This window comes from Sceloporus occidentalis, unplaced genomic scaffold (genome assembly GCF_023333645.1).
Source record: "Sceloporus occidentalis isolate IW3139 unplaced genomic scaffold, rSceOcc1.0.p SCAF_3, whole genome shotgun sequence".
Taxonomy (NCBI): domain Eukaryota; kingdom Metazoa; phylum Chordata; class Lepidosauria; order Squamata; family Phrynosomatidae; genus Sceloporus; species Sceloporus occidentalis.
This window is the reverse complement of record NW_028316983.1, coordinates 138,381,713-138,403,629: the sequence shown is the minus strand read 5'-3', so window position 1 is coordinate 138,403,629 and position 21,917 is coordinate 138,381,713. Positions and strand designations below refer to the sequence as shown.

At 40.3% G+C, this 21,917-nt stretch overlaps 1 protein-coding gene across 1 annotated transcript in view; it reads left to right on the top strand.

The window, feature by feature from the left end:
• LOC149316874 (gamma-aminobutyric acid type B receptor subunit 2-like) overlaps nucleotides 1–21,917 on the top strand; it is a 360,242-nt gene that overhangs the window by 169,211 nt on the left and 169,114 nt on the right. The window contains exon 8 of the mRNA XM_089516428.1: nucleotides 21,024–21,084. Coding sequence (XP_089372554.1) covers nucleotides 21,024–21,084 — 61 coding nt within the window. The remainder of the gene's footprint in view (nucleotides 1–21,023; nucleotides 21,085–21,917) is intronic.

Below are 21,917 nucleotides of genomic sequence, written 5' to 3'. Positions count from 1 at the left end.
GAAGAGGAAACAGAGTGTTTGAATCCAGTCAACCACCCCCTTGTCAGGAATATTGGCTTTGTTTAAAAGGTTCAGCTTCTCTGGTTGGTAGAATTCAAAGACATACTGTAGCCATGTTAGTCTGAAATATCCATATGCAAGGAGATCTTGTAGCACCTTTGAGACTAACTGTGCAAAAGAAGTTATAGTATAAGCTTTTGTAGACTTGGTCTCATCTGTTTAGGTTAGGAAAAGGATTTGCACAAGCAATACCCATATATCTAGAATCATTGTAGAGAGCCATACCAGTTTAATCCTACATATGTTTAGCCCCTGATTATATTTGGATCAATGTTTTTAATGCTGGAGAAGGTGATTTAAATCAGTTGGCTAGACATCCTATAAAATATTCATTCAATTATGAATGAAACTACATGATTGTCTGTTTTAAAAAAGTACTTGGCACACTATTAACCTTAAATATGTGTTGGTAATGGGGGGTATAGAAATTGTATATCATGGATAGATTGAGACACTAGGTATAAAGCCAGGAACAACCAACTGAGGTGGGTTTTGGAGGCTAAGAATTGCTCTTTCTCTACCGCAGACCATCCATCCTCCCTTTGTTCACAAGTTTTAGCGCTTCCTTTTTGACTTGTATTAAATCTATGTTCCCAGTGATATCAGAATAGAGAGACTCTGGTTACATCTCAGTTAAGTAACCAGGATAATTAATAAGGAATTAATTGAGAAAAGGGGCCCAAAGGAACTAGGAATTAAATCTGGCCTGTGAATGTTTTGAAATGTAATTCCACTCAATAAAGCATGTATGAACACACAAGGGAAATGCAGAAGTGGATTGCACTGTTTTGTGTGTATATTGCAGTTGTGTAACATTGATGAGTTCTTTTCCCTTTTTCTTTGAAAAAGCGCTGTAGCTAATAGAAGTGGAGCAGCAGTAGAGATGTAAAGAGTGTTTATTAATATTGGTGTCCTCAATGAAAACAAGACATCTTGACATACCTGGCTGAGGAAAAGGAAAACAGGCATGATAGTCTTTACACTTTGGGATTTTGTTTGGAGAAATTAATTTGCATAAAACTGGGCCTAAGCTTCTGCATTGTCAAGTGTAGGTATGACAATGAAGTTCCCTTGTCACAGTGGCCTCTCTCAATATGACCCCCCAAAACCCACCAGAGAAGTCAGGCAGCCACACATTGTTGCCTTACTGGTGGGAGGGGGCTGGACACATTGTTGCTTAGTGCCCTGCTGTCCCGCATCTTAGAACTCCTTTGGTGGCGCAGTTGCCTTGCTTCTGCAGTGGGTTTTGGAGGGCATTTGTTGATGTTGCAATGGTAACATGACCATAGAGATGAGCTGCAATATTTACGGTGTTATAATGCTAGCTTACAACATTGTAAATCCTGAACAGAATGCCAGTTTACATGTGATTTTCCTCATTTGGGGCAGAAAAAGTCACTTTGTGCAAAACACACTGATTTCTGCACAAAAAATAGTTTTTGCGTAGAAATCACCTGCAGGGAAACTACATATTGTTTTCTGTCCAGGATACTGTGTGTTACCACAAATTGAACTGTCGGGCCATTGGGTGTGTGTGAAAATTCAGCCATTTTTTAAAACAAATATGGTCTAGGGACTTCAGGGAAGTCATGACGGGCTTCAAGACTTCAAAATGGGATCGCAGAGGCTGCATGAATCCCATAGGTTGCACTTTTTCCACCCCAGTTTTACCTACTCTGGGTATCTCAAAGTCTTTTGGGAGGACATTGATAGAAATGCCAGTCTTACCAACTGGAAAATCTCCTGGAGCCCTTTCAAAACTATTACTCTAGAAGAGGTACTGAAGACTGGTAAATGATCTGTTCTTGACAAAGGAACAGAGATTAAATCCTCAACTTTCACACCACCGTTCTTTTAATCATCTGAAAGAAACACATCCAGACTGGGGGCAGAGGAGGGAAGACATGTTCAACTTTTGTGGTGCCTTAAAGATCAGCATGCTTTATTTGATGTAAACTTCCCTGGACTCGGGTCCACTTCATAAGATCCAATTGTCATTGTGGCCATGAAGTCCTGAACTTCCCTGAAACCAGTTGCCTCAGTGTTGAGGTTCCTCATAACATTAAGCCATTTGGAGCTGTTAATTATAAAACTACCTTCCTTTTCATCATGTTCTCTTTTTGTATAGGATTTTCTGTGGGAAATCTAGCTGTGTTTGAAGTATCCTTTATAGTGAGTTTCTAGCTTTGAGAACTGACTTCTTCGCTGCCTACTATTTTGGGTCAATAATAAATAATAATAAATAAAACTTTTATTTATATCCCGCTTTTCTGTTACAAGACAATCAAAGCGGCTCACAACATATTAAAATCCACATTTACAAAATTATGTCCCAAATTCCCCCCCTTAAAACAGGATTAAACATGTACAATTAAAATACCTATTAAAAACACAATTAAAAAACACAATAAAAATATAACAAGGACAGAGCGGTGGGCTAATCCATGATGTGGGGGGCGGTCATTCTGTGGCTGGGCACTTTATTCAGGAAAGGCCTGCCGGAAGAGATCCGTCTTGACAGCTTTTTTAAAGCTGTCTAAGCTGGCAATTTGACGGATCTCATCCAGAAGGTCATTCCATAGTTTGGGAGAAATTGCAGAGAAGGCCCTCTGGGAGGTAGCAGTTAGTCTGGTTTTTAAAGGCTGCCATAGATTCCTCCCAGAGGACCTGAGGGTGCGGGGTGGATTATATGGAAGCAAGCGATCCCTCAAATAGGTTGGACCCAAGCCATGTAGGGCTTTAAAGGTTATAACCAACACCTTGTACTGTGCCCGGAAACTAATAGGCAGCCAGTGAAGAGATTTTAAGATGGGTGTAATTCGGTCACTCCTAGTTTTTCTGGCGACCAGCCTGGCTGCCATATTTTGCACTAGTTGAAGTTTCCGGATTAGGCACAAGGGTAGCCCCATGTAGAGCGCGTTACAGAAATCAAGTTGTGAGGTTACCAGTGAATGTACAACACTTTCTAGGTCCTTTACTGTACTTCCAGGAAATGGCGCAGCTGGCGTATCAGCCGAAGCTGATAGCAGGCACTCCTGATTGTCGCATTCACCTGATTTCTCATGTGAAGCGACAGGTCTAGGAGCAACCCCAGACTGCGAACACAGTCCTTTGTGGAGAGCGTGACCCCATCTAGGACTGGAGGTTGCAACCTTATACCTGGTTTGGGGGCCCCTACTGTAAGTACCTCCGTTTTGCCTGGATTCAACTTGAGTTTGTTTTTCCTCATCCAGCCCATTACCGCTTCAAGACAATGATTGAGGGGAGAAATGCCATCTGTTGTCATAGCATGGAGAAATATATTTGAGTGTCATCAGCGTACTGATAACACCCTGCCCCATGTCTGCGAATGATTTCTCCCAGCGGCTTCATATTAATGTTGAATAGCATCGGGGACAGTATGGCAACTTGAGGGACGCCGCATTTAAGCTCCGTTTTTGAGGAGCGACTCTCCCCGAGCATCACCCTCTGGAATCTACCCGAGAGGAAGGACCGGAACCACTGGAGTGCAGTGCCACCGATTCCTAACTCTCTTGGGCATTCCAAGAGGATGTCATGATCTATTATGTCAAAGGCCGCTGAGAGGTCTAGAAGCACCAACAGGGTCACGCTTCCTCTGTCAATGCCTAGACGAAGATAGTCAGCCAGAGCAACCATGGCAGTCTCTACCCCATATCCTGTCCTGAAGCCAGTTTGAAATGGGTCTAGATAATCAGTTTCATCCAAGATGGCTTGGAGTTGAAGGGCAACAGCCCTCTCGATCACCTTGCTCAAAAATGGCAGATGGGATACAGGCCTATAGTTCTTCATATCCAGGGGCTCTGCTTTGGAATAAGTAAGAATACTTCCATTACATCCTGCATCATGTCGGTGTTTTGTAGATTTTGTGAGGATTTAACTCCCCCTCCCCCAACTTAATTTTCTGTACAGGTATACTTTACCTTGCCTAAACATGACAAGATTCTTTCAGTATTTCTGGCAGATGGCCTTTTCTATAAAATGAAATTCCCCTGAGCTTGTCAAAACAGTTCTCCCTAGTGGAGCCAAGCATATTTTACCAATATTTCAGCTTCACGACATTGATACTAGCAGTACTATCATCTTCTGTTTTGATCAAGGTTTTCCAATATATTTGGGATAACCAGAATGGAACCATATCACCAATGTTCGATGTTTCATTCATTAAGAATGAAGGTATAAAATGCAGGAACTTCAAACAGTGAGTAATAATTATATAACTTAAAATTAGCAGAATCTAGTAGGGAGCTGCTTTCTACTTGGATTTCCAGCGTAGTAATTTGTTCTAGAATTTAATAGATACATATTAAAATAGATTGCTGGTACTTCTGGATAATGTTCTGAAAAATGTGTTGTGTTCCAAACAGTCTCTGTTCTTAATTTCTCCTCCTCCTCCTCACCATAGCAACTCGGAGTCCCTCCTACGTTTGTTGATAGCAATGACTGTTTGAGTTAGAAAGTCAGTGCTGAAGCAGATGGCGTGTGCGTCAGGTGCTAAACTAGCTCAGAATAATCTGACAATAAAATAGACATCGGGTAGCCATAGTAGAATTTGATCTCACTACTACCTTGTCAGGATTTAGTCTGTATATTCCTCTCAGTCTAAATTTAGCACCTCAACAGTATCACCTTGTTTGGTATCTCATTCAAATAAGAAAGTGCTACAGTTTGATTGGTACTTAGATGCATGAAAATATGAGAACAAAGGGAAATACCACCCTAAATGCATTTCCCACAACCTTTCTTTCTCCCACTGCTGTGCTTGCAAAGATGGATGAAGGAATATACTTCCAAACTCTGCAGCCAGATCTTGTTGCTGTCTGGAACCTGGAACTCAAGCAGAGTGTATTGAATGTCTGAGTACACAGTTCGCCCATTTTTGTTCAGAAGTGGCAACTCTATAGTAGTTCTTGCCAGTTAAGATGGCTTCTTCTGAGCAAACCTTGCTTTCAGCTGTTACGTAGCATGTCAGCCAAGAAGCCAAAACCCTTCTCCTTAATCATCTTGATTAATGACAGAGAAACAGGAATGGGTTTCAGTCAACAGGGAAAAGAAGTTGATCCAAGGTACTATCCCTGACTGAGATTCCAGATAATGCATCATGAATTTCAAGTACTATTCAGGATTCCCTCTGTAGTCTGAGTCATTCTGTGAACTCAAATTTCTGTGACAGAATTTATGAAATCCACAGGTACACTAAGATGTAAAGACTCTTCCAAGCTGATACAACTTTTCTTGTTCTTGTGTGCCTTCAAGTCATTTCTAACTTTGTTGTTGTTGTTAATGGCTCAACTCATGATGATCCTATGGATGAGACATATCCAAGATCTTCCACTGCTCTGCTTAGGGTTTGCATATTCATGCCCATGACCTCCCTAATTGAGTCTAGCCATCTAGTGTGCAATTTTCTTCTTTCTATTACCTTCCTTAACATTATTCTCTATTCCAATGAGTTGTGCCTTCTCATGATGTGGCCAAAGTATGACAGCCTCAGTTTTATCATATTGGCTTCCAGGGCTTGATCTGTTCAAGAACCCATTTGGTTGTCTTTTTTTCTGTGGTTGCAACCACCAGATAATAGAAGTTCAGTAGGTAGCACTTTCTATCACTGCATCTTCATGGTGATGAAAATGCCTCCAGTTGAATTTTTTTCATTTATCTTCTATTACCTATATTAAAACTGAATTCACAGACCTTGCATTCACTGAATATGCAAAGCTATATCTGTAAGGGTATGTTAACTGATAAGGATAACAGTTGAAAATTGATCAGTTTGTGGTAATAAAACAGACTGATACATAGGGACAATGACTGTAAAATGCATATATAATTTGTGATAATAATATAAAACAGATTACATGTACTTTTCATGGAGCAGTTAATGTTTGTTTTTAATTGTACTGTTACCTTAGGTTTCTAAAATAAAATGTTCTGTTAAAAAATTGAACCCCTTCAGTTTTGTAATGTTTTCACCCACATTTCATGTGGATCCTAACTTTTGTTCAGAGAAATTATTCAAGAAGGAAAATATCAGGATTCAGTTTCCTCTTTGATTCATCCTCTGTTTGAAAGCTTCATCAAATGATACTTTGAGGCAGTGAGGGGGCGGTGGTGGTATTCAGATCTTCTCTTAATGTATTTTTTAAATTTTGAAGTCAAAGAACTTGATGGAAGCATTCTTTTTGTAAAACCTGTGTGGCATTAGTGTTTCATTGTTTCCATATATATCACCTTACGTTGTGTATTTTTGTATCGTCCTTGATTTTTCTGTTTACTGTTCACACTCTGATCTGGGTCACCAACTTCTTCTGTGAATTGAATCTCCATGTGGAATATTCTGGATTAGAAATGTTTATGCTTCAGTTTTCCTGTCACTTCTGTTCCCTGCCATCGTCATCATTGTAATCATGTCGTCATCATCATCATCATCATCATCATCATCATCATCATCACAGTCATCGTTATTCGTTGAGATTCAAATTGGCATTGATGTTCTGTTTGCAATCATCATTCAGGAGATAAAAAAACTAAACAGATTGGGTTTCTTGTGACCTTTTTTCAATGATATTGTTTGCAGGTGATGCCAAAAATGTTCCCTTCTGTTGTTAGTGGCATTATATTTTTTTACTTGTCCTTTTGATGTATAACTTCATTAGGAATTCAGAAATTCTCTATGGATTTCTTGTGTGTGTGTGTGTGTGTGTTTCAGACAGATTAGAATATTCTGAAATATCTATTTTCATTTGAAAGAGTACTTTTGTAGGAGTCTTTCGTCTCTGTGCTGAATGTTGTTATCTCTGTGCTGAATGTTATCAATGTGCTGTACTGAGATATATGTACAGCTTTTTGATATGTGCAGTTTGGGGGAGGAGGGCTGTATGAATCTGGGGATATGTTATACTGAAGAAAACATAGCCTATATATAAAGATGCTGATATTACTTGTTAATAATAATAATAATAATAATAATAATAATAGGATTTATTTATATACCGCCCAATCACTGGGAATCTGAGTGGTTTTTCCCATACAAACATTAAATGGTGGGAGGGTGAAAGCTAATTTTGCTCATCTTTTGAGATGCTTTTGTAATGAGACTCTGGTAACACATTCAGAGTGGCGAGGGAGTATTTCATAATGTAATTCCTTCCTGCAGTGGCATTGTATCAGCTCCTGGGGAAATGTCATAAGCACAGAAAGGCAATCTCTTGCTGATTCTTCTAGTGTGACCATATAGTTTTAAATGATGTGCACATTTTATTTATTCATAGATTTGCTAGATCTCACTGTGGTTGCATGGAATTATGCTTGCTTCTCCATTCACATGTTTAATGATGTATTTAACCCTTCTGAATGACAAAATCCAAAACACACATTGTAGTGATGCCTTTATTAGGCCAGCCAGGAGGCACAAAATTCATCACACTATCTTTTGAAGTCCACTGACTTCTTCATTAAGCAAAAAATGGTTAAAAAACATGCAGGGTATAAAATGTTATGTTTCATTCGCTTTCACCCTCCTCCTCCCCAGCTATAAGGTGAGTAGGAACAAAAGAAGTAAAAGAAAGCAATAATATTTCATTTCTCCATTAGCAAACAAGAAATGTGTGTCTTTGAGTTTGGGTGTGTCTTTGAAGAATTTGATGTTGAAGAAGGAAGCTCACAGATTTTGAGATAACCATAAATCTTTTTATTCTATGAAAATACGCTCTTATTATTCATTACCATTAGACATCCAATGTACTTTATTTATTGATTTGATTGGATTTGATTTACATCCTTCCTTTCTCCTAAAGTAGTTTATGATATACATTAAAACAAAATAGCTAAAATACCATGATACAAAACTTAAAAGCAGCATTAAACATCAATCTAATTAAAACATTACTTTAAAACCATTAGTTTAAGAAGAATTAAACACACATAAAAACACATCTTACATATTGAAATGGTACATCCATTGCATATTCCAATCAGATTAAAGACTGAAGGTCTGTTTAAATAGGAAGATCTTTGCCTGCTAGCAAAAAGAGAGCAGAGCGGGGCCCAAAGAAGCTTCCTTTGGGTGGGAGTTTTGAAAGCCACAAAGAAAACTTTTTCCAGTGTTCTCAGCAGAAGAGCCTGGGAGAGTGGTGGAATGGATTAAAAAGTCCTCCTCTGAAGACAGTAAGATTCAAACTTGCTTATGCATGACCCTTTCTGCAAACAGAGTCAGTAGTAGTCAGTAGTAGTAGCAAGAATTCACTGTCCAAATCTCAACTGCTAAGAGATAGCTAAAGGAAAGAGCAGATGGAATAGGTTAAGATAATTACAAAAAGTTAAATACAGAAATACATTGAGGATGTAAAATTTTTGTTTCTATTGAGGTTGAGGATTAAGTGGAGTGTGTGGGTGAGCCAAAGACATCAAAGAAAAGGCAGGGTTTGAGAAAGCTTTTGAAGGAAGAATGTGAAATTGCACATGCCAGTGTTCTGGAAGAGAGCATTCTGGAAGAGAGGAAAGAAACATGGGCACTTACACAAGGGAGTTGAAGGGTCAGTTATGTGTGGCAGAGTTGGATCATGATATATACTGGTGGACTAAAATCTTCCACTGGAGAAATATTGCTGTCTGTAACCACTTGGTTAATCTTGCCATAGCTTTGCACAAATGCTGCTCATTTTGTATTCTTGTACAGGTTCTTCTCCATTCCAAGGAAAGTTGTCCATATTATCAAGAGAAGTAAAGACAATGTCTTGATTAATCATCTATAATTAAGTACATAGGGAGAAGCTATCTCTTTAAAGTAGCAAACTAAAGCATGATGAGATTGGCTGTTGGAACTAGACTATTTTCAGACTGAAACAGGCTACCTATTTCTTCTGGTGATGGCTATTAATGATTTGAGTAACATATCTGGTGACCTCATGCCAGCTGGCAAATGAATTATTGTTAGATCTCAGGCCTAAATCTCACAGAGGTAGTAAACCTGTGTCTATGATGTGTATCTTCAGTCTGTAGGTGGAAGCTCATGTGCCTGGATATTCATCCATGAAAATCAATCTATTTAGTAGAAATGGCAATTCCTTTTTATATGGAGTTTAAGGAGTAACCCCCCCCCCCCCCAGCCAGAATTCCTCCAAATTGCATGTGGAGGGATTGTTTTCTATTCAAATAGAATAAGGAGTATTTTAATAATGTAGACAAGCCCTAGGTCAGAGTGATTTTGTCTTGAAATTGAGAGCAAATCCTTTGCATTGGGCTGTTGAGTGTTTTATATTCTCTTGGGCCAGATTATAACAGATTCCTGACTACTGGAAACAGCTATGTTGAACAGTTCTGTGTGGATACAATGATGTTAGCCGGAAAAGCCTTTTTTGCTACCTTTATTGCCTCACTGTAGGCCTTTAGATAGATTTTGGCTTGCTTTTCCTCAAATTCATTCTGTTTTCTGCTAATGTTGTTCTAGTCTCCATCGTGTTTGTGTCATTGCTGAGGCTCATTAGAAAATCAGGGGGCTGGATTAGCTCCACTCCTTCATAAGGAGTGCTTAGGAGCGATCATGTCCATTGTCCTGATCATTTTACCATCCTAGAGATCAACCAGGACTTTGACAGAATCACCTGGCAAGGCATCAGGAAACGTCCCAAGAGCCATCAGGAATCCACCTAGATCCATAAGTTTCTGAGGATGGATCACCTAAATATATCTTTCCAATCCTGTAGAAATCCCAGCAAGTCTAAACATGCAGAAGTCCCGACAAGTCTAAACCTGATGAAGAAGTCCATGACAATGGAACAGTAACAAGCTTCTCTATTCCCAAATCACCACCAACTCTCCTCTATAGAAAACAAGGTCTAGAGTGTCCAGCAGCATGCCGCTTGGGATAGACCCATGGTTGTCATGGCAGACATGAAGTTCTGAGCCACTCCTAAAAAGGTAGCCTCAACATGAATGTTGAAGTCTCACAGCATCACGAGCCATGGGGGTTCCTATGACCACCCCCACTAGTTCAGAAAGGGAGACTGTGGAGCAGCAGGGGGGTGGGTGGTATACCAACAGAATCCGTAATCTGTTCTGGCTAACCCTTTCTTTAAATAAACACAGTGAAACCCTACAGGCTGAGGGATAGGGTTCCTGATCAGAGGGATATTATCCCAATAGATCACTGCAACTCCCCCCCCCCCCCCAGGTCTTGCCTGCTGCTGCACTGTCCTGATGGAAAGAGCTGAGAGAGATTAAACCCCATCCTAGCCTCATCTAACCTAGCCTTTTTAATACATGCCAGGTCAGCATGTTCATCCAAGATCAAGTCCTGAATGGCAGCTGTTTTGCCATTCACCAACCTGGCATTAAACAGCAGTATTTTCAACCATGGGCAGTCCCTGCCATGACTATCTAGATTATTTGGGATGGGAGACAATTTGAAGATGAATAACACATTGTTGTAAACTCAACCCCCAAGATACTGCAGCCATCAGATATCTGGTTCATCATTAGCTGAAGAGAAAGCTGGGCTAGATAGACATTTGGTTGCATCCAGTAGGACCCTTCTTATGTGCTTATTTAGCTCCAGCCTTAGATCCTGTGCCAAAGCCTGACAACACCCTCTGCTTTTAGTTGACCTTCACAGCCTGTTTTTGAGTATTTATGGTTTCCTGTCTTACATTTCTTAAAAGAGTCCTTCTCACTTGTTTATGCCTCATTCAATCACTCCACAAGTAACTCAGTATAGATTTTGCCATCTTTCTTCAGCCCCAAGTTCTCTTCCTTGACTATTTCTTCCCAGTTCCTCCTTAACTCCCATGTTCATCTTGTCCTTTTCTTTGAGAACTGAGTAGTAGGAATAACCTCTTGCTATAGTGTCGAGAAACAAAAATAATGACCATGGAAGATCTACAGAATTCATCTTAGATAATTAGAAAATTGAAATAGTCAAAGAGTTCCCATATCCAGTGGCATCCCTAGTGTTGGTGGTGCCTGGGGCTGCTGGGATGGGGGGGGGGGGGGTCATCCATCCAAATTCCCACCCAGGGCTGCTGGGAGGTGGCAGGGCACGTGAAGACCAGAGAAGCCTGGAGGGGTGTGTGAATGCTTGTCCCTTCTTCCCCTGTGGCTTGGCCAGCTTGGGTGAAGGGAAGGCAGGAGGGGTGCGTGCATGCATGCATTCATGCATGCATGAATGCTCATGTCTTCTATCCTTGTGTCTTGGCTGGCTCAGGCAAGGGAGCCAAGGCAACAGGGAAAGTGGGGTGAGGTCAGGCAAGTGAGCAGAGGCAATGCACCCCTACCTGCTTCCCCTTTGCCTTGGCTCACTCAGCCCAGAGTGCCAGGGCAGTAGTGAAGGAGGGAGGGGCTTGCGTCTGTGCCTCCTTCTCTGCTGCCTTGGCTCCCTCAAGAGCCACTGCATCAGAGTAGAACTGGCGAGCCCCGGCAGCAGCATTGCAACCCCCCTGCAATGGGAAGAAGGACCAACCAGATGTTACCCCTCATCTGAGTTGCCACCTGGTGCAGTTTGCACCCCCTCTCTCTCACACACAATGATGCCACTGCCTATACTTTGCATCAAATATTGAACAAATCTTAGACTGCAGTCAAGAAATCAGAAGAAGACTAGGACTGGGAAGGGGAGTGATGAAAGAATTGGACAAGAGCCTAATGTGCAAAGATATAACTCTGAACACTAACGGAGGATAGTCCAAGCCACTGTATTCCCCATCATCATGTAGGGATGTGAGAGCTGGACAGTGAAGAAAACACACATAGAAAAAATCCAGTCATTTGAGATGTCATGTTGAGAATACCATGGACAGCCAAGAAGACAAACAAATGTGTTCTAGAACAGATCAAGCCTGAACATTATCTGGAAGCCAGGATGACAAAATTGAGACTGTCTTATTTTGGCCACATCTTGAAATATCATGAATCATTAGAAAAGACAATGATGCTGGGAAAGGTAGAGGGCAGTATAAGGAGAAGAAAACCATATGCCAGATGGTTAGACTTGATCAGGGAGGCCATGGGTCTGAGCTTAAAAGACCTAAGCAAAGCAGTTGAGCATTGGGATCTTGGAGATCTCACATCCACAACATTGCCATGAGACAAGGTCGACTGTAGGGCAGTTAGCCACACAACAGTCTCAAGAGAGAGCCAGTGAGGTGAATGGTTTGAATGTTGGACTAGGACACTGGGAGAACAGAGTTTGGATCCTTGCTCTACCATGAAAGCCCACTTTGTGCAAATCATGCTCTCTCAGCCTCAAAGGAAAGCGAGGGCAAACCCCCTTGGGACAAATTCTGCCAAGAAAACCCTGTGATAGATTCACCTTAGGGTTGCTATAAGTCTGAAATGATTTGAAGGCACAGAACAAAACAACAGTGAGCACACCCCTCCTAACTCAAGCATTCAGTAGACTAGACATTTAAACTGAGATTCCTGTGGAGAGTGTGCAGGAATGTCCATTTCTAAGTGACAATGACAGGAACAGAATGGTTTTATAGTCTGAAATACTGCAGAAAAATGGAGAGGAAGCACTGTTATTGGAGTTTTGTGATAGTTACCTGTGTGTAACATGATCAGGGGACACACATTTGGGTATAAGTAGGGACGTGGTATGTTATTAAAATAGTGCTAAATCGTGTGGTGTTTTACTTTTTAGGGGGAAACCAATTAGACTTCTTTGCCCCCGAGGATCTAAGTGAAACAGCTAGATAGTGACTTGTTCAGTGGACTGTTGAAGGCAGCAGGCCAGGTACAGTAACACCATTACACTCCTTGGCCCTTTGCCTGCAGCATAACACAGTAAAGCATATTCAGCCTACTGAATAGAGTTGTCAGGGGAGGAAAAAAATAGGAGGTCTGATTCTTGTATCTTCAAATATTACCTGACTCCTCAGAGTGATCAGTCTATGGACAACACCTCCCAAGGAGGAAAACATACCGCTATTCTGGGGGAAATTATTAATTTCTTATGGCAAAGGAAAGGAGAGGGCCTGTGATAATTAGATTTATTTTACTCAAATGTTTTCTTAACCAAAATTGACCTTGGTTATTTCCTAAAACATGCTATAGAAAGCACAGTTTTAGTTCCTTCCTTCTTTCTGTGCATAGCCAGGAACTTCCTTTTGAGAGCTGCTTACACAAAATGTAATAGACTGCAAACTTTTTCAATGTGTGTTTGAATTAAGTGAAAGGCATGTCACAGGAGCATTCTCCTCTGCCCCTGCCATCCTGCACATACACCAACTGAGGCATGCCATAGCCTTGGGGCTTTGTCGCAGCTGCAAATCCAGCTTGTGATATGCCTTTCACTTCAGCAAGAGACATGTTAGAAAGTACTATTGCCCTTAATTGCACAGTATTAGAGTGCATGGGGCATATTATATTTCTTGGGTTATAGTTTTTTTCTTGATATTAACAGCCAGAAGCAGGACTGACAAATGGAAGCAAACAGTGGGATAATAAAACCTCTTACTTATATTGACTCCATCCTGCTGGCTGCCACAGCGCTTTCCTCCAAAACACATCCACAGCTCAATTCATCCAAGACCGGAATCAATCCTCTGTGGAAGAATGGCATAATGATCATCCTAGGGTACTGCAATAAGTATGTTTGTGTTTAATTGATCATGCACAATCCTTACCTCATATACGTAGGATTTATGCCAGTTTCAAATAAAGACAGAGAGAGAAGAGAGAAGAGATAAATTACAGAATGTGCAGTTAATGCATTTATAATAGTTAATGTGATAAAACGTTCAGAAGGCAAATCAGTCAAATTCTGACTGTCTCCAGTGAGCCTCTGATCACAATCCTCAAGAACATGAGCACTTCCTTGCTGGATCAGATAGGCAGCCCAGAATTGTTTCTAACATCAGCCAATGCCTCTGAAGCTTACTAGTGAGTTGAAAAGTGTGGATAGCTACCCTTGAGCAAGTAGGCTTTAGATCATTTCCATGGGCAATAATGAATAATGTGAAATATGTCCTATGCAAGTTATAAAAGCTGATTAAACAAAGCAGAATAATAAAAGATGCCTAACCTGGGATGCCTGAATTTCTTAAGAGAATCTTATCCACAGGCTGCCCTTTATATTTTGAGGTGATCATAATCATTCATCAGAACCAGAAAGTGATGTTTGAAATGCAAGCTAAAGGAATATGATATCAGAAAAGAAAGGAGCAAGTTCCTTTCTCATTGTGCTTAAGGAGCCATTCTGCAAAATATTTATTTTCTAAGTACCCCCCCCCCCCACCTGTCTCCTCCAGTATCATTGGTATTGAACGGGATTGTCGCTGCCCCTCTTCTTTTTCTGAGGCCCTAGCAATGTATGAGGAGAGGCATTCTTTTGTGAAAGATAGGCTATGATAAAAAGTTATTTCCTTGCTGAATCATTCAAATTGATGTTGAGTGGGTGGGAGGGAAACCCATCTGAGAGCTAATTCATAGCAACTAATTCTTAACCCTAGACCTTGAAGAAATGATTTAATTAACTGCCATCTTCTAGAGGGCTATTTTTTATAAAGTGCTTGAAAGGAATATCTACTGATGCTGTGGTTGTGTACAGGTTGAGCATTTATATTGCAGAGAGAAGTTTTGCATAAATAAAATAAGCATCAATAAGGTTGTTAGAAAATTTATTATGGTTTTTGGTTATTTGTGGTTAAATCAGTTTAGCAGCAGCAGCACCACCACCACCACCACCAACACAGCAACAAGCATGTACTCCACAGGTATTTGGTAAAAACAACTAGATCTGAGCTTCTAGAAAATAAACAGGATACATTAGTAGGTAAAAAGAAACGTACTTTATTGCTATATCTAGGTTCTACATAATAACTAATCAGTAGAAAAAACTATACTTGGTAGAAGAGTCCCTAGAGCTGACTCTCATGTGTGCAAGTAGGAAGAAAAACATTTTTAGTAACATAACTTGGTTTCTGCGCCCATGCTTGGTGAAAACAGAGAGAGGAAGAAGGCAGAGAACAAAGGGCAATAAAGGTGCTTCATACTGAAAAAGTGCTTGTATGGGTTAGAGGTAAAAGTGCATTAGTTAAGCTTTTTTGCACTAATATAATGTGATATACTTTCATCCTTGTTTTGGCAGGGCAAACAGATATTTTTGTACCACAAGGCAGTGACAAGGAGCAATTAGTCTCAAATGTTAGCAGGGTGACTTCTTTGTGTGACATGGACACATGCATCATTAATGGTCATCTTTTAATCTACTAATGTTGATGCCCAATTTCGTCTGTACAGAATATCATGTGACACTATTCTAGAGCTATTATTCCACTTTTGCTGCTATGGCTGCCTCCTGTGGTATTCTGAAGTTAGTTTAATGAGGCCTTGCTGAGAATTCTAGATCCTATTCTCTCTTCCCCACTTAGCTCCTACTCCCCACTTGCTTCACTTAATTTGATGGGGGCACCCAAAGCAAAACTTCTAAATACTATTTTGGGATCCAGCCAGATATATATATATAGTGCTGTGCCTTTCCTCAGAAGAGGTACAAGAAATGGGAAAATAGAGGAAAGGGAGGTAAGTTATCAAAGGTTCAGATTCAGCCTCAGCAAAATATCCTTAGTTGTTAGCTTTGCCATAGAAAGTGTGAACAGCCAACCATTACTTTACATACTTCCACTATGAGACAGGTCTTCATGTGACATGCAGGTTTTTTTCAAGCACAGTACTGTGGTTTTTCACACTGAGAACCTCAAAGCATTTCAAGAAGTTCCCAGTGTAACTGGACAACATCACTAGTAATCAATATTGCTTAGATGTAGTTATGGGTGCCTCACTGCAGGTGAAACTCTGCTTTGAATAATGAGGTAGCAAGGTAGTACAAATGGTGGGGCTTGTCTTGGAAATGAAAGTTCAGCACCAAAGAGGAGGGTTATATTAGGAGTAGAGCACAAGAACTGGGCAGAATGGGACAAACCTTCTAGTAGTTGGTTCCCTCCAAAGTTTCCCTCAGGATAGCTAGCACTCGTCCATCCACAGTAGTAGTATGGCCTGTTCATACTACACTTTTATTTCACTATTGTTCTGTTTTAATTGCCATGGTTCCATCAAGTGGAATCCCAGGAACAACAGTCAAAGTGCTATAATTCTGTGATGTTAATGGGTCCTAATCTGTAAGTATTACATTGAAATGAGAGAGTGGACTCAAGGGTTATTATATTGTACAGGCAGAGAATACAAAGGTGGACAGACAAAGTAAAACAGTTATTCATCCAGTCCAGAAGCAACCACATTTGTTTTATTTTATTGCAAGGATAGTAGCATAATTGAACACAAAAGATTATATAAATAATGTTTCATCAATACTGATCAACTGAGATGCATTAAGTATTAACATGGGAATGCATCTTCATTCTTAAGGTGTCACCAGTCCTCTATTGGAAACTGAGAGGGAACAACAAGAAATGTATCAGCACATAATTGTTTAATAGCTTCTTGAGTGTTGCCACCCAGCCCATGCTAATCCCTTTCACCGAGACAGTGAATTACACATTAGCAATTACGGTGCCTGCCACCTTTTGGTCCTGAATGATGTGCATAATCAGCCACATGCTCTCTTATATAAATCATTAAGGTATAGGAGTTTTGACTTAATTTTGTAGTTACCCTGTGTGAAGGTTTTGCCTGAGGTACACTAGGGGAGGCAACACCTACATCAAAAATTGCTTATCCTGATGTCTTCCTAAGGTTATAAAAACACAGGGATGCTGCTAAAAACAACTACCTTGTGTCAACATTTTCTTCTTTCCCACTACAACATATAAATCTCCAGTGTAGCTTACCTCATGCTCTGACATCCTTTTATGCATTGGTTTTACCCTTTTTATCCTGCTTCCTCTGCACGGTAGTATTGGGATACTAGGTAAGGTCTCTCAGATGTCACACAGAGAAAAGGGCAACCCCTTGTTCCTGATAATAGTTCTTTATTGGCAAATAGATATAGGCAGTCAGTGGAAAGTGTACTGTAAATGTTCCCATTTTGTGTAGATTTATAATTTGAATTAGGACACAGGCTGATGCTATAACTCCGGACCCAGTGTCAGGACACATCCCTCCCCTACAAATTGCCCCATATGCTGATGACCACTGTCCAAAATTATTATTTTTGTTTAGTAGAGATTAATATACATCTGTGAATTGATCTCTGATTCATAGTTTCTCAGTCTGAGATAATCTACATGCAGATAATGTCCTTGACATTGCAGGTGTCTCATGTTCACTTAATTAAATACATTTTGATTAGTCATCATTAATAGGAGCACACGGAGTTCTTAATAGTGTTCTTTAGACATACCAAATATTCTTCAGTGGTTCCTGTTGGTTCGTTTGGAAAATGAAGATGAAATGTGATCTAATTGGAACAGCAATTATTTGCATTAGATGTTGTACAATTATGAATTATCTTTATGAATGTTGGCACAAAGTTGGAAAAAATCTCTTTGAACATTTTATTACATCGGCTCTGTCTAGAACTGAACATAGTCAGATTGTTGCTGCATATTAAGTATCATAAATATTCTCTCATTACTAGTCTTGGAGGTGGAATCTCTCTTTTTCCCCCTTATAGCTGTGTTCCCTGAGATATATTGAGCAGACAAAATGTTTTATCAGTTATATTTTAAAACATATAGTGCAGGAATATTATACACAAAACTGAAGAGCAGTTCATAGAATCATAGAGTTGGAAGAGACCACAAGGGCCATCCAGTCCAACCCCATTCTGCCATGCAGGAACTCACAATCAAAGCATCCCCGACAGATGGCCATCCAGCCTCTGTTTAAAGACCTCCAAAGAAGGAGACTCCACCATACTCCGAAGAAGTGTGTTCCACTTTCAAACAGCCCTTACAGTCAGGAAGTTCCTCCTAATGTTAAGGTGGAATCTCTTTTCCTGTAGCTTGCATCCATTGTTCTGTTTTCTAGTCTCTAGAGCAGCAGAAAACAAGCTTGTTCCATCTTCAATGTGACACCCCTTCAAATACTTAAACAGGGCTATCATATCACCTCTTAACCATCTCTTTTCCAGGCTAAACATCCACAGCTCTCTAAATTGTTACTCAACGGGCATGGTTTCCAGGCCCTTCACCATTTTGGTGGCCCTCCTTTGGACACACTCCAGTTTCTCCACATCCTTCTTGAATTGTGGTGCCCAGAACTGGACACAGTATTCCAAGTGGGGCCTAAGCAAAGCAAAATAGAGTGGCACTATTGCTTCCCTTGATTTAGACACTATACATCTATGGATGCAGCCTAAAATATCATTGGCCTTTCTAGCTACTCATCACACTGTTGACTCATGTATAGCGTGTGGTCTACTAGGACTCCTTGATCTCTTTCACACATAGTCTCCGTAAGCCAGGTGTCCCCCATCCTATATCTATGCATTTCATTTTTTTCTACCTATGGGCAGTATTTTACATTTCTCATTGTTGAAGTTCATTTTTTTTAGTTTTGGCCCAGCTTTCTAATCTATTAAACTCATTTTGAATTTTGATCCTGTCTTCTTGGGTATTAGCTACTCCTCCTAATTTGATGTCATCTGAAAAATTGATAAGCATGCCCTCTATTCCTTCATCCAAGTCATTGATAAAGATGTTGAATAGCACTGGGCCCAGGACAAAACCCTGTGGCACCCCACTAGTCACTCCTCTCCAAGATGTAGAGGAGCCATTGTTGAACATCCTTTGGGTTCGGCTAGTCAACCAATAACCCACTGACACTCATCTATTTAAAACGTGCAACATGTTTAACGTGTTTAATTAAAAAAAAAACACCAGTGGTTAGATAGTGACTTTTTAGCGAGGAGTTGTCCATACAGGCTAAAAAAACCCAACCCTGCCTGTTTCAAAACCTACCTGTTCAGACTATTCACATGGCCAAAGCAGGAGGAAAACAGACCCAAGCCATGCTTTATGGTTTAACACTGGAGCAAAAATATACCATTTTGCTCCTCTCCAAGCTAGAAACTGCGAACTATTATACTGGCGTGCCAACTGTGTGCTGGTGCAGAACCAGTCAGGAATGGGCACCCTGGGCTGGGTGAGCCACCAGTGCCATTGATGGCCATAATTTCTTTTGTCACCCACTTGCAAATTGATCACACATGTGCATGAGTGATTAGTGTTGTTGGACTGCAGCTCCCATGAGCCCATCAGCTGCAAACCACCATCTGGAGAAGCTGTCTGCATCCCTCCCCTAAACATTTCTGTTATAGTCCATTGTCACCTTGCCAAGTACAAGATCTAACACATAGTGTTTCTTCTGCCCAATTCACTTGACACACAAATATTTATCACTAGCTGATTGCAAAAAAGGGTGGTGGTTTCCTTGCATGGAAGAGCTATCCTAGAGCTACCCAATTGCATCTCATGCCAGAGGAAACAATTTACATATTCTGTTACCAGCCACTGGGCCATTCATTGAGTCACAAGTGGCATGTGAGAGGCATGATGTCTCCCTTCATTTCTCAGTTTGTCCAGTACTCATGTCAGAAAGAGATGCCTTTTAGTAGGATTGCTTCCTTACAGCGGGCGTTGCACACTGAATAATAAAAGGTAGGATTGTGTCTTCTGAGATTATTTAATATTTATGTTTTGAGACATAAATGCTGTGCTACTGTAAGTGGTGGGTTATGGGCTAGTGCCAGTCCATGAGCTATTAGCTGCCGGTCCTTGGAGCGTTTCAGGAAAGAAAGAAACAATTGTTGTAAATGGGCAAAAATATGGTGTCAGTCCTTAACACATGGGCACGTGTGTGTGTGTGGAAACCTGCTGGTCTACCATGTCAGCTAGTTTAAGAAGCACTGCCTAACTTCATCCTCAAGGGTTCCCCAATCCTGAAAGCTGATTTTAAGTGGACATGTCAGGCTGCAGAGGGAAGAGGGAGGCTGGAAACCACAGAGCATGAGTGTGAACATGATTTTCTTAATATAAAGCCACATTTACACAGACAAAGTAAGATAGGATAGGGGGTGGTGGTGCACAGATGCATGTTCCATTCTGTCAAATATATGTGGAATGTATTTAGTCTTCCTCTAATTGACTTAACCTGATCATCTGTGTCGCCTCATTAGAGTGCAAAAGAGGTCCCTCATGCTAATTTGCACCTAGCTACATTCCCAGTAAAAAGGTGAAGACAGTCCCTTGACTTGAATGTCTTGTCATAACCAACTGTAGGGTGTGGTGCTCATACCTGTTTCTAAGCCGAAGAGGACTTGTCTGAGGACTGCTCTGATGGTCATGTGGCCAGCATGACTGCACTGAACACTGTTACCTTCCACTGAGAAGTGGTACCTATCTATCTACTTGCATTTGCATGCTTTCGAACTGCTAGATTGGCAGAAACTGGGACTAGTGACAGAAGCTTAACCCATTAAGCAGCACCCGGGCCTCAAACTGCTAACCTTCTGATCAAACTGCCAACTTTCCAATCTTCCTATCATTAGAACTGGCGTCTTAACCACTAAGCCACATTTCCAGTACTTATGGTTTATATTGTAGAAGCCTGCCTGTTCTCAGTGCCTTGAGTGTAATAATTACAATTCACACTTTTCTTGTTTCCTTGACAGCAATGGAATTGCTGTAAGAGAATTTACTCCCAGCATGTATATCTTAATTGCTTTGAACTGTGTAAGAATGTAATTTATTTACACATTAAAATCTGAGGTTTAGGGAAAGATGTACCCTCATTACAAGGATAGACTTGGCTCTGAATAGCTATTTAGCATAGAAGCAGCTGACCTCTGTCAATAGTTGTAAATATCTGTACTGGGTTAAATTGTAAAATGGTCTCTAAATTCTCTTCGGTCTCTGATTTCCAAGTATATTTTTAATCAATGAGAAAAGTCTGAATTAGATAGTCAATCTCACTGTCGTTTAGAATAAACTGACGCTTCATAATGGTATCATAAAACTTATTATAAGGTATCTATTTACTTTATTTAGGGTCAAGTTATGTTCAGAAATGGAGAGAGAATGGGGACCATCAAATTTACACAGTTCCAAGGTAGGTGGTGGATATTTCTTCATTCTTACCTTTACATTTATATTGTTATGATGGTAAATGGCTAAGCATGTAGTTTGGAGATGCATTTACTCTAATAGCTGCTTCTCAGTGTACTGTATCTTGAAAGAAAGTTAACTGGATATATAGTAATAAAATGTGGCAGAGTGCCCAGAAATAATGGACTTCCCGTTTTAAAAAAATGCTTTTTGGTGGTTTGGAAATGTATTTTATGAAGCCCTTGACTTTTATATTGTGGTGTTTTGTTTTGTTTTTTAAATGGTGTCATATATGTGATCTAAACTACAGACAAAGTAGATTGACAAACTTTTGACAAACTTTAATTTTCCACCAACCTATGCCTTAAAAATAAGCAACATTTAGAACTTACAATATAAGAATGGCTGTTCTAGTAAAAAAATAACTGACTGGGTTTAATTTTTTGAAAAATAAAATTTGGGGGGGGGGGAATTTAATCAAAGCTATATGTATTCATGATGAATTACAACAGTACAATAGCTTGGGTTATTAGCAGGAAAGGGAAACACTGAGAAGAAGCAGAAATGGACTTTAGCCTCGCCTTCACAGAAAGCTTTCTCATGTTTTACACTCGATCAGCCAATATTCTGGAATCTTTCTGGTTGAACTGTTCTGTTAATCAGAATGTAAAGGTACCAATCAGGAGAAACAAACAAACTAAGTCCATGATCCAAGATGGCTTTTTATTTTGCATGCAAATGAACACAGGGGAATCATTTCTACCAAACTGTGTCCCCGGACAAAGTATAGAGCAGCCTTTTATACAGAAGACAGTGCTTAAGTTTCGGGCACCCTCC